Source organism: Zophobas morio, unplaced genomic scaffold (genome assembly GCF_036711695.1).
Source record: "Zophobas morio isolate AGI-343-1 ecotype UQ-CSIRO unplaced genomic scaffold, CSIRO_AGI_Zmor_V1 ptg000030l, whole genome shotgun sequence".
NCBI classification, from domain to species: domain Eukaryota; kingdom Metazoa; phylum Arthropoda; class Insecta; order Coleoptera; family Tenebrionidae; genus Zophobas; species Zophobas morio.
The window spans coordinates 10,134,898-10,148,750 of NW_026972135.1; the positions used below are offsets into that span (position 1 = coordinate 10,134,898).

Sequence of the window (13,853 nt, forward strand, 5' to 3'; positions counted from 1 at the left end):
AAATATAAGCGTACTTTGCTCATATGTGTTTTAAAGTCTGCTAATAATCCTAGGTTTCATTTTATAGAATTGAAAAAAAAAACAATATAAAGCCTTAAATCCTTCACTCATTCTATAAGTAAATCTGATTTAAATACTACGCCAATAAAAGTAAATCTTAGTTTCTAGCACCTAGACACGTCTGAAGCAAAGTACAAACTCAAAATTTCCTTCCAAACTGATAATGCCTGAACTAGGTACACGGGAATCTTGTACCGGTAGATTTCTCGACCCTGCGAATCCCTTTCAAACAATTCCCGACCACGAAAAAGGATTCGAAAGCACGATCCACTATAAACACGTAAGTCAGTTAATTTCCTTACAATTTTCCAAAATTTTGCAAATATTGCACTACGAACTTAACAACAACCTCTTATACTCCACCACTTGGAAAAAGGCGGAAGAACACTTCATGGACAAAAGAAAAATCGACACTCTTCCGGTGGAGTGTTGCCTTGCAATCATTACCTACACCATGGACGAGAAAATCAACGGCACAAAACTTTATCTAGACTTTAATGAAAAATGTAGGCGACTCGGAGACGACGGTACTTGGCAAAGTTTTCCATACAAGAGTTTGTACGCATTGTTGACACGCAGCATCCACACCATCACTAATAATCCCGATGTTACCACACCCATTTACTACCGTGGACTAAAATGTAAGATTACAGATATAAAAGAAGGTGATTATGTTTACTCCGTCCAGTTTTTATCATGCACCACTGACAAACAAGTAGCCCTGGAGTTTATAGGTGGTAGCGACGAAGACACACAGGGAACTCTGATGGTGTTTGAAGGAAGTGCAATGGCGGCTTGCGGTATTATGGACTACTCTGCCTTCAAGGAGGAGCAGGAAATTTTAGTTTTTCCATGGAGTACATTCAAGGTTACGAAAATAATAACAGGGGGTAATCAGGACCAAATTTTTCTTAAGACTATTGGTCCGTTTATCACAACTCTTCCTTATTCTGGAACTTACATCAAAAAAGGAGTTACAATACAAAACTAGACCTATTCTAATAAAATAATTTACAAAGTCAGTCATTTTTGTGTAGTTCCTGGTACTCGTGGAACGTCACTAATCCTTTGAAGGTGGCTATTCTTAAATTCCTGGCGCTAACTTTTGAATTGATGTGCCAATTGTGCAGCTCTGATATTTGTGAAGAACTGGCAGCAGCGGGATCTCCACTAGCATTCAGACTTCCATCCCAGAATTCGTTCCCTGGTAAAGCGTTACCATCCCAGGGATATGATACCACGAGTAATTTACCTTCATCTTCGCCTGTTAACTTCTCTTGAGGGTTCTTGTTGACCATGTGGAGGCTAATACCATTTATTCTGTCTCCATCTGCATATTTTCCTGCAGTTTTGTGAGAAATATAGGCAAATCGTACGTCGCTGATATTCTTTAAATGCTCAGACAAGACTCTACAAGATTATAAGTTTGAAAATATACATGACTTTAGAAGGTATATTTACTCTAAACGTTGGGCAAATGCGTCCATGAATAGTTTGTCTTGGACGGACGAAATTCTCCACACTCCCAGACCTAGACCCACCACGTGGACGTAGGCCATCTTGTTCTCGTTTTTGGCTCGGTCGTTAGCTTCTATCAGAAGGGTGTCAATGGAAAGGGCGAGCCTTTTCTGGTACACGAGTGTGTCGAAGTACTTGCCTCTACCTGTTGCGTCATAAAATAATAATACAAATTAAAAACAAAACATGTATTATGTACCTAAAGTGAGGTATCTGTGTACAGTTGATTCCTTGTTCTCTAAGAACTGAGAGTACGTATCGTTGGATACCTCATAAAACTTTGCAAACTCCCCCTGTAGCGTAGGTACTGGAGAATCTCCATAGCCATAACCCACGGTGTTCTGTCTTTTCGTTTTTACAACATCCCGATATTCCATAACTTCGGCTTTTTCAAAACGTGGTCCAATCACCCCTATAATCACCCCACTCTCTTCAACTCTTCTCCGGTCTTCATCAAACCGTCCAAAGTTATTTCTATCGCCATTGTTGATAAAGTAGCTGTGTGACGACACCGACAACAGCGCCGACAATTTCATCTCATCATAACTTAGACAGTTTTCCAAAACAAGTGGCGGTTTTTCCTCAATCGTTCCCACATTTTCCCAGTTACCGCTCCCTCTTTCCCCACTCAGCAACAAATAACTGTCGCTTGAATCCACAAAAACTGCCGCTCTTTTGCTCAACAATCGATTAATGAACTGAATCAAGGACATGTTTTTGTAGAAATCTGTTTTTAAGCCGAATTTTCTTTGATAGAGGAGAAAGACAGAGCATAAGTAGAGGGCATACTCGTGGATGACAGGATACGCAGAATTGATGTTTTTTTCTAGTTGTTTTTCGGATGTCACTTGCCGAAGTTGGCAACAACGCACTGACTCGACGGGGAAATCCAGTGGAAATGTGGAACTCTGGTTAATTAGGTCTGCTAGTGACACATCGGGTGTTGGTTCGGAGTTGTTATCTTCTGATAACAGGAGGGATTTGTGGTCACCGGTCCAATTCACCGGCGATCTAAGCCACTCAAACATGGTGTGTGGAGGTGGGGAGTTTGGTAACACTGAAATAGAAAGGTAGTTTGTGATGGATGGTTGGGTAATTTTGGTGGTGTTTTACTTACACGAGCGATTGGTGGGTAGTTTTGTTGGTATATTTACTATCACTAAAACCGTCACGACGTGAAGACAGTTACACATGCTCTGCGCCGTGGTGCACAAGCGCAGATATCAAACGAAGGTTATTGTTGTCGTATAAATTGGTGTATTGATGGTTGCCTATGTTAATTAAGGTAATCGAAAGAAATGGTTGATTTTTCGAACAGTGTTGGAAACAAGTGTGTTCATCGTGTAATCTCACTCAATGCCGTTCTGCTATAATAATTTTTGCTGAAGCTAGTGCAAGAAAAACTAGTTTTTAGAAATTTGTAAGTATTCAGTTAGTTCCTAATGGAATTATTTTTTAAGATACCATTTTTGAAACCCTGACGACAAAGACAGTGAATGAGACACAACGTAATCTTAAATGGATTGAACGTAGACACTACCAGAGTTAAGAAATACAATGGAGGCTTTTATGATTCAAAAACGTAGGAGTAGAGGTTGAAATATATCGGGTGTCTGGAAAATGGCGGATTATTTTTTCGCTAGGCTCTTAACAATCAACTGATGAGTCTCTCTTTAAACAGTAAAAAAATCCTTCTCACATTTTGGTGGATGATTTTAAAATTGGTTCTTTTGCTACGTTTAACAAAAAATTCCTAAAAATTTCTGGGATATAAATTTCGTCGCGCTGATTGCAGAAAGGTAGCGTACTTATGATTTCGCTGCAAGATTTCTAAATTTCCCGTGGTGGTGAGTAGGTGAGTATTATGTAGGCAGAAAAAAAAATTTTTCTCTTACATTATTTCTCTTTCAATTTTTATTTTTATTTCTAGGTTACCGATTTCGTTTCAATGACCTTCGACGGACCTATCGTCCACAACGCAAATTACAAAAAAAAAACAAATTAAAAACATTGGTCACATGGTTTTGCATATTGTTGAATAATTTCAACAATTTAATTAAATAAGAGTGTTTTTGTCAAAATGTTTTTACTTAATTGCCGTTTTGTAATTTATGCGGTTGACGATAAGTGCATCGAAGGTCATTGAATCGAACCCGGTAAACTAGAAATGAAAAAAAAGTGGAAGAGAAAAGACGTTTCTTCTTTTTACATTTACATAACAACATCTGGAGGTCAAAATCCATAAGAAAAAGTTTTTAGATAAATTTCGAAATTTGTCGAGTTTGATTTATTATTAGAGGAAATGTAAAAATGGATATACTAGAACTTACGGAAATAGAAAAAAGAAAGGAAGATGTATGATTATTGATTAGAAAACATAAAAGGTATTGGCTAAATGCAAATTTAATCAATTTAAACCAATTTAAAAACAGCTTCTTGAAGCTGTTCACTTAAATTTGCTAAAAGTATAGACCCATATTTATTTAATCGACCTATTTATTATTCTGTTTATTACACTTTATATAACTCTTAACGTAGAACTGGCAGAACTACGCCATCATCCATACCGCGGTAACCAAAAAAAGTCCACTCAACTCTTTGGGATAAGTACAACTGGGATTTAACAACTGCGCCAAGAGATATAAAACCATGTAATACCTGAATAAAAAAGATTCAATTTTACATACACAAAATTCACCCCTATAGTTGTGTCAAATATTTCTACAACTGTTGTTTGAAAAATAGTCTTTTAGGGGGATATCGTATCCACGATTTGTCCACGGGAGTACACATGAAATTGAGGAGAGGGATTAATTTCAAGTACTAGAACAGTAACCCTACTTTTAAAACGAATGTAAAGTGGCGGATTAATGTGAAAACTAACTGCCAGGGTGATTTCATGAGAAAATAATCTTGCACACGTGGATCGTAAATAAAATATTATTTCGTTTTTATCGAATTACATACATTAACACTAAAAATAGCTTTTACGTGCGTATTTGTCAAAAAAGTTGATCATGTTTGTGATTTGAAGGTGTCCAAGGTTTCAATCAACAGTACCTACGTCAAACAAATGTCGATTTATCACAACGTTATCCAACAACTAAAGTGAAGGCTAACCAGTGTAACAAAAAAGGAAGAAAAAATAAAATTTACATTCCTGATTTTCTGAAATTTTCGCCAAATTTTATACGTATCTTAGGAGTATCGTGCAGATCGTAAAACATCAACCAAGATTTGTCTAATCATCCCCACCAACAATTTGATGACGTCCATGCAAAATGTTGGTTAAAAAATTGTGTGCAAAATCCATATTCTTTAAAATACGGCATATTAAAAAAAAAGATGTTTTCTGGCCAAATAACTTTTTTTAAGTAATGTATTTTTCAGTCTTAGTGCATATTTTTGTAAAATTTTCAAATTGTACCTTTATTTGAAATACCAAAACATTTCGGTAGAATCTCCACCTGCAAAAATCAGTATAAGACATTCTAATCCGAACTGGAGACATTACGTTTAACAACAAAATATCAAAAGCCAAAATTTAATAGCCAGTGAAAAGAATTATAGTTAGTTAATTTTGTTTTTGTTTGTAATTTTGTAATGTAAATATAATTAAATCGATTTTATTTTTGTCCAACTCTAGTTTTCCAATAAACACAGGAGCCGCATAGAATCAAAACCCGTTAAATCCACTTTTTGTAAATTTTTAGTTAATTTGTTCAAAATTTAAGCTTCATTGACTAAAAGACTTCCATACTTGTCAGATAGAGTATCACTTAAACTCCTAATAAAATAAATATCTATTAATTATTTACGTAGATATTTGTTTTATCAGTTTCAAATTACGACAAATTCCTATTCTTGATTCTCACCTGCAATAAATCCACAGGTTGGCATCAAAGCATGACAACTCCATTTACCACTATTATCCGTTCACGATCTTTATATAGTAGGGTTGGCCATGAAAATCTAGTGAATTTATTGGTATTCGATGCAAAAGAATAAAAATTCCCTGAACTGTTTACGCTAGGTTATGTTTTATTAAATTAAAGGTTAAAAAATATGCCAGAAATATGAACATTGTTGCCTATACTTTCAATTTTCGTTATTCGGCTTTTTGTAAGTGTTTATTTTATATGTAAGGTACAAACACTAAAATTTCACTTAAACATTGTTTTTATATGAATAGGGGTTCTACATACGACTATTGTTGCATGCCACATTTAGCATCTCATCTTTAATTCTCAATCATCAGTTCGTTCTGCTCGCCCACTCTTAGAAATGGAAATTTCGACCTTTGTGAACAGCCTATTTCCATATCTTCCAACTTCTTTTTTCACTTTTCTAAGATTACTAAAAGGGTTGGTAAAAGACAACAACCTTGCTCTAGTGCTTTGATGGGTTTAGCTCTTCTGAAACATTTTTCCGGCCTTAAATTGAATGATTTATCTATATAGCTATTACTAATGTTTACGTAAGTGCTCTTTATTTGCTTTTACTAAGTAAGTACTTCCAAACGCCTATTAATAAGAACGTTACTATACGCCTTCTCCAGGTCCATGAAGAGTTACAAAAAAAAAATGAAAATGCTTAAAATTTGGTGCAAAGTAACAACCTGGATGATCCAACTAAAATTATATTTATTTTGTTGTACGTCAGATAGTTTTTCACATACTACCTTGGTAAATTTAGAACGAAAGATCCGTAAAATATCACCCCCCGACAAGCTATAATTCACTCCATTTCCATTATTTCGCTATGAAAATCTGTATCACCGTTATTTTCAAATTCAGATTCTGAATCAGATTCACCTAGCGAAATAATGAAAGGAGGTATAGATTCGTACGAAAGATTTCCCATATTTTTTCCCAATCTGCCAAAATAAGTTTTTCACAATGTTTACAAAAATATTGCCACATGCTTGGAGTACATTTAGAAAGCGCCTCAAGCCATAAATTCTCCACCCTATTTTTTAATGAAGGTTGAGAATTTATATGCTTGTTGTAATAGTTCTTACAAAATCCCCATGCCATTTCAATTGGATTATATTGACAATGGTACGGAGGTAATCTAAGAACTTCATGGCCACTTTCTCTTAATGTCTGGTCTACCAAATATCTTTTTTTTTCTATTGTTTCTGAAGGGTTTAATTAAATCCCACAACCGTTTCTTCGAAAAGTTTTTGTCAAATTCAACACTATGTTTAAAGAGCCATTCCGGCATTCCACATTTTTTACTAGAAAAAGTGGGTGGTTTATCCAATTGAACTGTATGATAATGTGTCTAAAACCACCACACATGGTCCCCTGTTGATAAAATTTTCGCCACTGTTGATGTTCCGACCCATGAGAAAAAAAATTTAACAATATTTTACAGCGTATTTTTACATTACAGAAAATATGTTCGAGACCCTCATAGTTACTTCTTCGAAAGAATCATCGGGCCTGTCTTTTCGAAACTGCAAAAAACATCCTTTCCCCCCCACGACCACACCGCCTCTAAAAGGCAGGTAAGTATATGTAATGCCAGCGCAAAGCGCACATTATTCTGTTTCAAATTCTTACACCGACTACCAGAGGAGGACCGTAAGATTAAAGCCTATGATGGAGGGCAACCTCCTAGGCGAATCAATAGCTCAACCGAACTGCAGTGGCACAGCACCTCTGTGACCACTCGGAAATCAGGGCCCAGGTGAAGAGGACAAAGTTCTGGTACATGAGCAGAAGATGGAGGGGTTTTAGGGTGGTAAGCAATTTATTGCAATCCCCCAGTACCCCGTGCCAAGAACAAATAAGGTGATCTGCCCAAGACATTTCCCGTAGCGATGGGTGTTTTGGGTAGGCGTTTTCCCAATGTCACGATGTTCCATAACGGTTTCCTTAGTCAGTCTAGTACCAGTAAAACTGCCGACTGCCGAATCCTTTTTGATGGGAGAGGAACATGACACAAAGACGATGAGCATGTTCGTGTATTACGGGATAGGACGAATTAATATTTTCTCTCGAGAACTAAAAAACCAGATCGCAAATAAAAAAAACACCACACGGTACAATGTAACTACAATAGTGTAAAACACTTGACAGGAATGTCACTTATGTTAAACGCTCAGTTTGTTTTAATAGAGGTGTAGCGTATAATATGCGGCAGGTTTTTTGGGCATTATCTACCTGTCACTAGAGTAAAATTATCGATGACGGGTGATAGACTCTGTATCACACCATCGTACCTAATTTTTTGTGTATTAGGTACCATCAAGTTACTTTAATGACGATTTCTCTATTTCCTGTATTTAATTTGTGATGTTCAAATATTGAATGTTTGCTGTATTATCTTCATAAACTAACCATGAGTCTTTGAGTGCGACAATTTCGAAACTCCTATACACTGTGCAGAATTGCATGAGTAGGTTACAGATAACCCGACATATTTTGCCCATTAGTGAACATCTACAAAGACAGTTGCCGAGATAAGATTTTTTTTAAATTATGCTATAATGGAATCTTAACTAAATGCAAGCGCACTTTACTTATATGTGCTTTAAAGTCTGCTAATAATCCTAGCTTCTCTTTTATGGAAGTGAAAGAAAAAACAATATAAAGTCTTAAATCCTTCACTCATTCTATAAGTAAATGTGATTTAAATTACAAAGTACTTTACAAAACTTTAAATTTCCTTCCAAACTAATAATGCCTGAACTAAGTAGACGTGAATCTTGTACCGGTAGATTTCTCGACCCTGCGAATCTCTTGCAAACAATTCCCGACCACGAAAAAGGATTCGAAAGTACGATCCACTATAAACATGTAAGTCAGTTAATTTCCTTACAATTTTCCAAAATTTTGCAAATATTGCACTACGAACTTAACAACAATCTCTTATACTTCACCACTTGGAAAAAGGCGAAAGAACACTTCATGGACAAAAGAAAACTCGACACTCTTCCGGTGGAGTGTTGCCTTGCAATCATTACCTACACCATGGACGAGAAAATCAACGGCACAAAACTTTATCTGGACTTTAATGAAAAATGTAGGCGACTTGGAGACGACGGTACTTGGCAAAGTTTCCCATACAAGAGTTTGTACGCGTTGTTGACACGCAGCATACACACCATCACTAATAATCCCGATGTTACCACACCCATTTACTACCGTGGACTGAAATGTAAGATTACAGATATAAAAGAAGGTGATTATGTTTACTCCGCCCAGTTTTTATCATGCACCACTGACAAACAAGTAGCCCTGGAGTTTATAGGTGGTAGCGACGAAGACACACAAGGAACTCTGATGGTGTTTGAAGGAAGCGCAATGGCGGCTTGCGGTATTATGGACTACTCAGCCTTCAAGGAGGAGCAGGAAATTTTAGTTTTTCCATGGAGTACATTCAAGGTTACGAAAATAATAACAGGAGGTAGTCAGGACCAAATTTTTCTTAAAACTATTGGTCCGTTTATCGCAACTCTTCCTTACTCTGGAACTTACATCAAAAAAGGGGTTACAATACAAAACTAGACCTATTCTAATAAAATATTTTACAAAGTCAGTCATTTTTGTATAGTTTCTTTTTCTTTTGAATTGATGTGCCAGTTGTGCAGCTCTCTGATATTTGTGAAGAACTGGCAGCAGTAGGATCTCCACTAGAATTCAGACTTTCATCCCAGAATTCGTTCCCTGGTAAAGCGTTCCATCCCAGGGATACGATATCACAAGTAATTTACCTTCATCTTTGCCTGTTACTTCTCTTGAGGGTTCTTGTTGACCATGTGGAGGGTAATACCATTTATTCTGTCTCCATCTGCATATTTCCCTGCCGTTTTGTGAGAAATATAGGCAAATAGTACATCGCTGATATTCCTTAAATGCTCAGACAAGACTCTACAAGATTATAGGTTTGAAAATATAGATCACTTTGGATGGTATATTTACTCTAAACGTTGGGCAAATGCGTCCATGAACAGTTTGCCTTGGACGGATGAAATTCTCCTCTTAGAAAAAGTAGTTTTTAGAAATATGTAGGTATTCAATTAGTTCCCTATCTAGTTAATTTTTAAGATACCATTTTTGAAACACTGACGAAAAAGACAATGAATGAGACACAACGTAATCTTAGGAATTGTTATGAAGCGCAATGGAAGCTTTTAGTACATAAGAAAAATGTCAAAATTTGGCTGAAATTTTCATTGCACTGAAAAAGTTCTCTTGAAAAAGTTCCCAAAAAATTTTCAAAAATTCTGGGATATAGATTTCGTCATACTGAATCCAGAAAAAATGTATCTAAGGTTTCTTTGCAATATTTAAAAATGTTCGGTACGAAAATATATATTGTTATAAATTCAAAAAATTCCAATATGTATTTCGTTGAGCGATTTTGGAAAAATGGGTAGCAACTATTGAAGAAATGTAGCCAAATCCAATTTCTGAAAGTCAAAATTCATAATAAAAAAAAAAAATCCAAAAAAAATTCGATGTAAGGTTCATAAATTTCCCGTGGAGTTGTGTTTTATGTAAAGAGAGCGTTTCTCATAAAGTTTACTGGCTAAATGCAAAATTAAAGGAACCAGAACGACTTGGAATCTTAGCTTGGAATACAAGAAAAATGGAACCAATTTAAAAACAGCTTGACGGAGGTACCCATTTACGTTGTACAGTAAGGTTAACTGGTTAACTGCTCATTTAAATTTGCTAAATCTGTAGAGCCATCGAGTATTTATCATTCTCTTTGTTACAGTTTATTACATTTTATGTAACTCTTGACGTAGAACTGGCAGAACTGCGCCGTCATCCATACCGCGGTAACCAGAAAAAGTCCACTCAACTCTTTGGGATAAGTACAACTGGGATTAACCAACTGCGCCAAAAACGTAACAGATATAAACGCATGTTGTGCCTGAAAAAAAAAATTCAATATAATATACACAGAATTCACCCCTAAGCTTACAATTTGCAGTTGTGTCAAATATTTCTTCCACCAAACATTCTTCCAACCCTCGGAACTCCACGCAGTCATTAAGTAATAACTGTACATAACGACATGAACAAACGTATTAAGAAATCCAACGAATAAAGCATGACCTCCTGGAAAGTACTTCCCCGATATCCAGGTACTTACTAACATACCGCTGTGGTGGTGGAGATGGAGAAAAGTTATCTGCGAATTTTTCTTACGAAGAACAAAAAAAACCTGCAAGACAGTGTTTGAAAAATAGTTAACAATTTTTAGTTGGATACCGTGTCCAAAAGATCGAAAAACTTCAATAGGGTGTAGTCGTAATGAATTTGTACAACGGCCATGGAGGTAGGGCTGTTGCTTTTGTCCACAGGAGTACACATGAAATTGAGGACAGGGATTATTTTCAAGTACTAGAACAATAACCAGGGTATTAAAAGTTCAGATATTGCGGTTCTTACCTTGTGGAAAGCGAAGCCGTTCGCAATGATTTGTAAAAGATTGTATATAATGAGAATTAGTGTAAGATTCCACGATTTTCTGTTCTTCATTAGTGACGGCCCTACTTTTAAAACGAATGTAAAGTAGAGGACTAATGTGAGAACTAACTGCCAGGGTGATTTCATGAGGAAATAATCTTGCACACGGGGATCTTAAAATAAAATATTATTCCGTTTTTGTCGAATTATATACATTAACACTAAAACTAGGTTTTACCTGCGTATTTGTCAAAAAAATGGAACATGTTTGTGTTTTGAAGGTGTCGAAGGTTTCGATCAACACTACCTACTGGATGTCGAACCAATATCGATTTATCACAACTTTGTCCAACAATTAAAGTGAAGGCTAACCAGTCTGATAAAAAAGGGTGAAAAAATAAAATGTACATTCCTGATTTTGTGAAAAGTCTTTGTAAGGTCACATTTAGTACAAGATGGATCGTACGAAAAAAAAAAACAAAGATCGTTAAAACTGTTTATGCAAAATTTGAGTCGTCTTCCAAGCACAGCTGCTACCTAATTTATACTTTTCAGAGCGATAGATAATCTCGGAAACTAGTGGATCAATTGTCGCCAAATTTTATACGTATTTTAGGAGTATCGTGTAGATGGTTATACGCCAACCAATATTTGTCTAATCATCCCCACCAACAATTTGATGACGTCCATGCAAAATTTGCTTAGAAAAGGTCACTACTAAGGCTCGGATTGTATGCACAATGTATGTTCTTTACAATGCGGCATATTTAGAAAAAAAAGACGTATTCTGGCCATATAACTTCTTCATATAACATGAAGTCAGTTCTCGATGAGAGTAAGTACCTTAAGAAAACACTACGTGGACAAAGTGTCTCAGAAAACAAGGCAGGCTTTTCGTCAAATTATTAGGCGATAATCTAATTTATTTTCATAGTAATGAAACAATTCATGTGGACGTTATGTCGCAAATTTGTTGATCGAAACTTTGACCAGTGGAAAATGTGGCACTTCATATTTAATTAGCATAAAAGCTTTGGACGAAACAAGTAATAAAATCATTACAAGCTTTATTCTTGAAGGTTTAACAAACTTTTTTCTTCCAGTTGAAAAATTTTTATTAATGTCATCAGCTGCTACACACATGTGCATTGTTTCATCCAACCTAAAAATATTTTTTCCACAATTTTAATATATTCGAAGCTCATTCTGGGTCTATCTCAGATATGTTTATTAAACAGCTTGGCGATGTGGTAAAAAAAGAATGTCGCAGTCTTAATTAGGAAATAAATTTTTTGCGCGCAGAAATTAATGTCTTGAAAAACAGCAATATTGATCTTAATTCCCTACCAACTGTTTCTGCTAAAATTGGAGTTGCTGAAGATCAGGCAATGCAACAGTTACTTTCAGAAATTCAATTACTTCGAGCTGAAGTCAATGACCTTAAGGAGCGTAACCTTGACCTTGTTAAATCGTGCCAAATGGTTAAAACTTCACGAAATTGTATTGATAGCCCTAAGGATAGTAATCATATTTCGACTTATGATACGAAACAAGATAATGTAAGTTATGCTAAAAACTACAAAACTCTTCAGAGTATGGTGTGAGTATAAAACCAAAAACCCATCTCAATCAGTAAAAGTAGACCAAATCTGAAATTCTGCAAACACTTAAACCTCTACCCACTAACACTGAAATCAATAAAGTCAAGGTGTTTCCAATGCTGGGTTATTAATAAAAACGAGATTGCTAGTTACGCCTTATCACAAAATTCTCATCTCTTTTCAAAGGATGCACTATGGTGACCGAATTTGAATCAAATTTTCGCGCTGAAATTCATTAACAGCGGCGCGAAATCACATTTGAATAATTTGAATTTGAGAAAAAAATTCAATCAAAAAGATCGTTAAACATAGGCCTTGTGCAGTTTAGTTCTTTTCCTGCTAGTTGGTAGCTCGCTAGGGGATTTTAGTTAGAGGGTTGGTTGGTAGACAAAATGGTGGCATGGCAAGAGCGTCAGTCTAGGTGTGTTTGTGAGAGTGTAACCACGTGGTAAGGTGGTTTGGTAGTTAATAAAAGGAAGGAAGCCTTTGTTTAACGAAAATTATTTCTAATCGGAAAAGGTGCTAATTTTCGACCGACGCTGCACGTGCTGTAAATTTGTTTTATTGTTTATGAATTCGCCGATTAGGTTAGGATTTAATCGTTAACTGGTTCTAACACAATTTAAGAGACATTATTAGATTTGCGTAGACCGACATTTACTAGGAAATTTAATGAAATTCACTGATTCGTTTGATTTTGTTTGTCTAATTATGAATAAGTTTCTGGATGCTAATACGTAAGTGTTACACTATAATTCTTCACACAAGATTGCTAATAGTTCATTTGCGGCATGATTCAAAAATATAGGAGTAGAGGTCGAAGTACATAAGAAAAATGTCGAATTTGGCTGAAATTTTCATTACACTGAAAAATTTTTCTTTTGAAAGTTGCCAAAAAATTCTCAAAAATTCTAGGAAATAGATTTCGTCACGCGGATTCTAAAAACAGCGTGTTTATGATCTCGGTGGAAGATTTAAAAATATTCGGTTTGAATTTTTTTTAATCGAAAATATTGCAAAATTTCAGGGAGCTAGTCAGGAAACATGGTAGGAGCTGTCAAAGAAATGAGGCCGAAACCAATTCCTGGAAGTCAAAATATGTTACTCGTGAGCACGGCTTGGAGGATGACTTAAGTCATTCCTCCAAATAAATTTACTGGCTTTCCACTATTGTATAATCTTTTTAATAAAAATGGCGTCTGCTAATGCCCACTATTTTACTCATCCTATCATTTCGAGGGGT

At 35.8% G+C, this 13,853-nt stretch overlaps 4 protein-coding genes across 6 annotated transcripts; 2 read left to right on the forward strand and 2 right to left on the reverse strand.

Moving 5' to 3' along the window:
- Window positions 1-31: 31 nt before the first annotated feature.
- LOC135138854 (erythroblast NAD(P)(+)--arginine ADP-ribosyltransferase-like) lies at window positions 32-1,082 on the forward strand. 2 transcript variants are annotated; one of them, XM_064068878.1, is made up of 3 exons: window positions 36-118; window positions 169-340; window positions 437-1,082. In XM_064068878.1, exons 2-3 carry the CDS (start codon window positions 224-226, stop codon window positions 1,049-1,051), a joined length of 732 nt encoding a protein of 243 aa, XP_063924948.1. In that variant the 5' UTR covers window positions 36-118; window positions 169-223; the 3' UTR covers window positions 1,052-1,082. The 2 variants fall into 2 exon arrangements, with proteins under 2 accessions (XP_063924947.1, XP_063924948.1); XM_064068877.1 differs by having other exon boundaries at window positions 32-118; window positions 169-1,082.
- LOC135138850 (uncharacterized) lies at window positions 952-2,805 on the reverse strand. Its single transcript, XM_064068873.1, has 4 exons — window positions 2,696-2,805; window positions 1,778-2,635; window positions 1,522-1,723; window positions 952-1,470 (listed from the first exon to the last, which is right to left on the reverse strand). Exons 1-4 carry the CDS (start codon window positions 2,769-2,771, stop codon window positions 1,080-1,082), a joined length of 1,527 nt encoding a protein of 508 aa, XP_063924943.1. The 5' UTR covers window positions 2,772-2,805; the 3' UTR covers window positions 952-1,079.
- A 5,287-nt stretch (window positions 2,806-8,092) lies between these two features.
- Window positions 8,093-9,126, forward strand: LOC135138855 (erythroblast NAD(P)(+)--arginine ADP-ribosyltransferase-like). Of its 2 annotated transcripts, none has more exons than XM_064068880.1 (2): window positions 8,093-8,769; window positions 8,824-9,126. In XM_064068880.1, the coding sequence occupies exons 1-2, from the start codon at window positions 8,268-8,270 to the stop codon at window positions 9,093-9,095; spliced, it is 774 nt and encodes a 257-aa protein (XP_063924950.1). In that variant the 5' UTR covers window positions 8,093-8,267; the 3' UTR covers window positions 9,096-9,126. The 2 variants fall into 2 exon arrangements, with proteins under 2 accessions (XP_063924950.1, XP_063924951.1); XM_064068881.1 differs by having other exon boundaries at window positions 8,093-8,384; window positions 8,481-9,126.
- Window positions 9,127-10,185: 1,059 nt separating this feature from the next.
- LOC135138856 (very long chain fatty acid elongase AAEL008004-like) lies at window positions 10,186-11,358 on the reverse strand. The gene is made up of 5 exons (XM_064068882.1): window positions 11,248-11,358; window positions 10,992-11,182; window positions 10,812-10,943; window positions 10,522-10,764; window positions 10,186-10,470 (listed from the first exon to the last, which is right to left on the reverse strand). The coding sequence occupies exons 1-5, from the start codon at window positions 11,273-11,275 to the stop codon at window positions 10,306-10,308; spliced, it is 759 nt and encodes a 252-aa protein (XP_063924952.1). The 5' UTR covers window positions 11,276-11,358; the 3' UTR covers window positions 10,186-10,305.
- Between the last annotated feature and the right edge of the window lie 2,495 nt (window positions 11,359-13,853).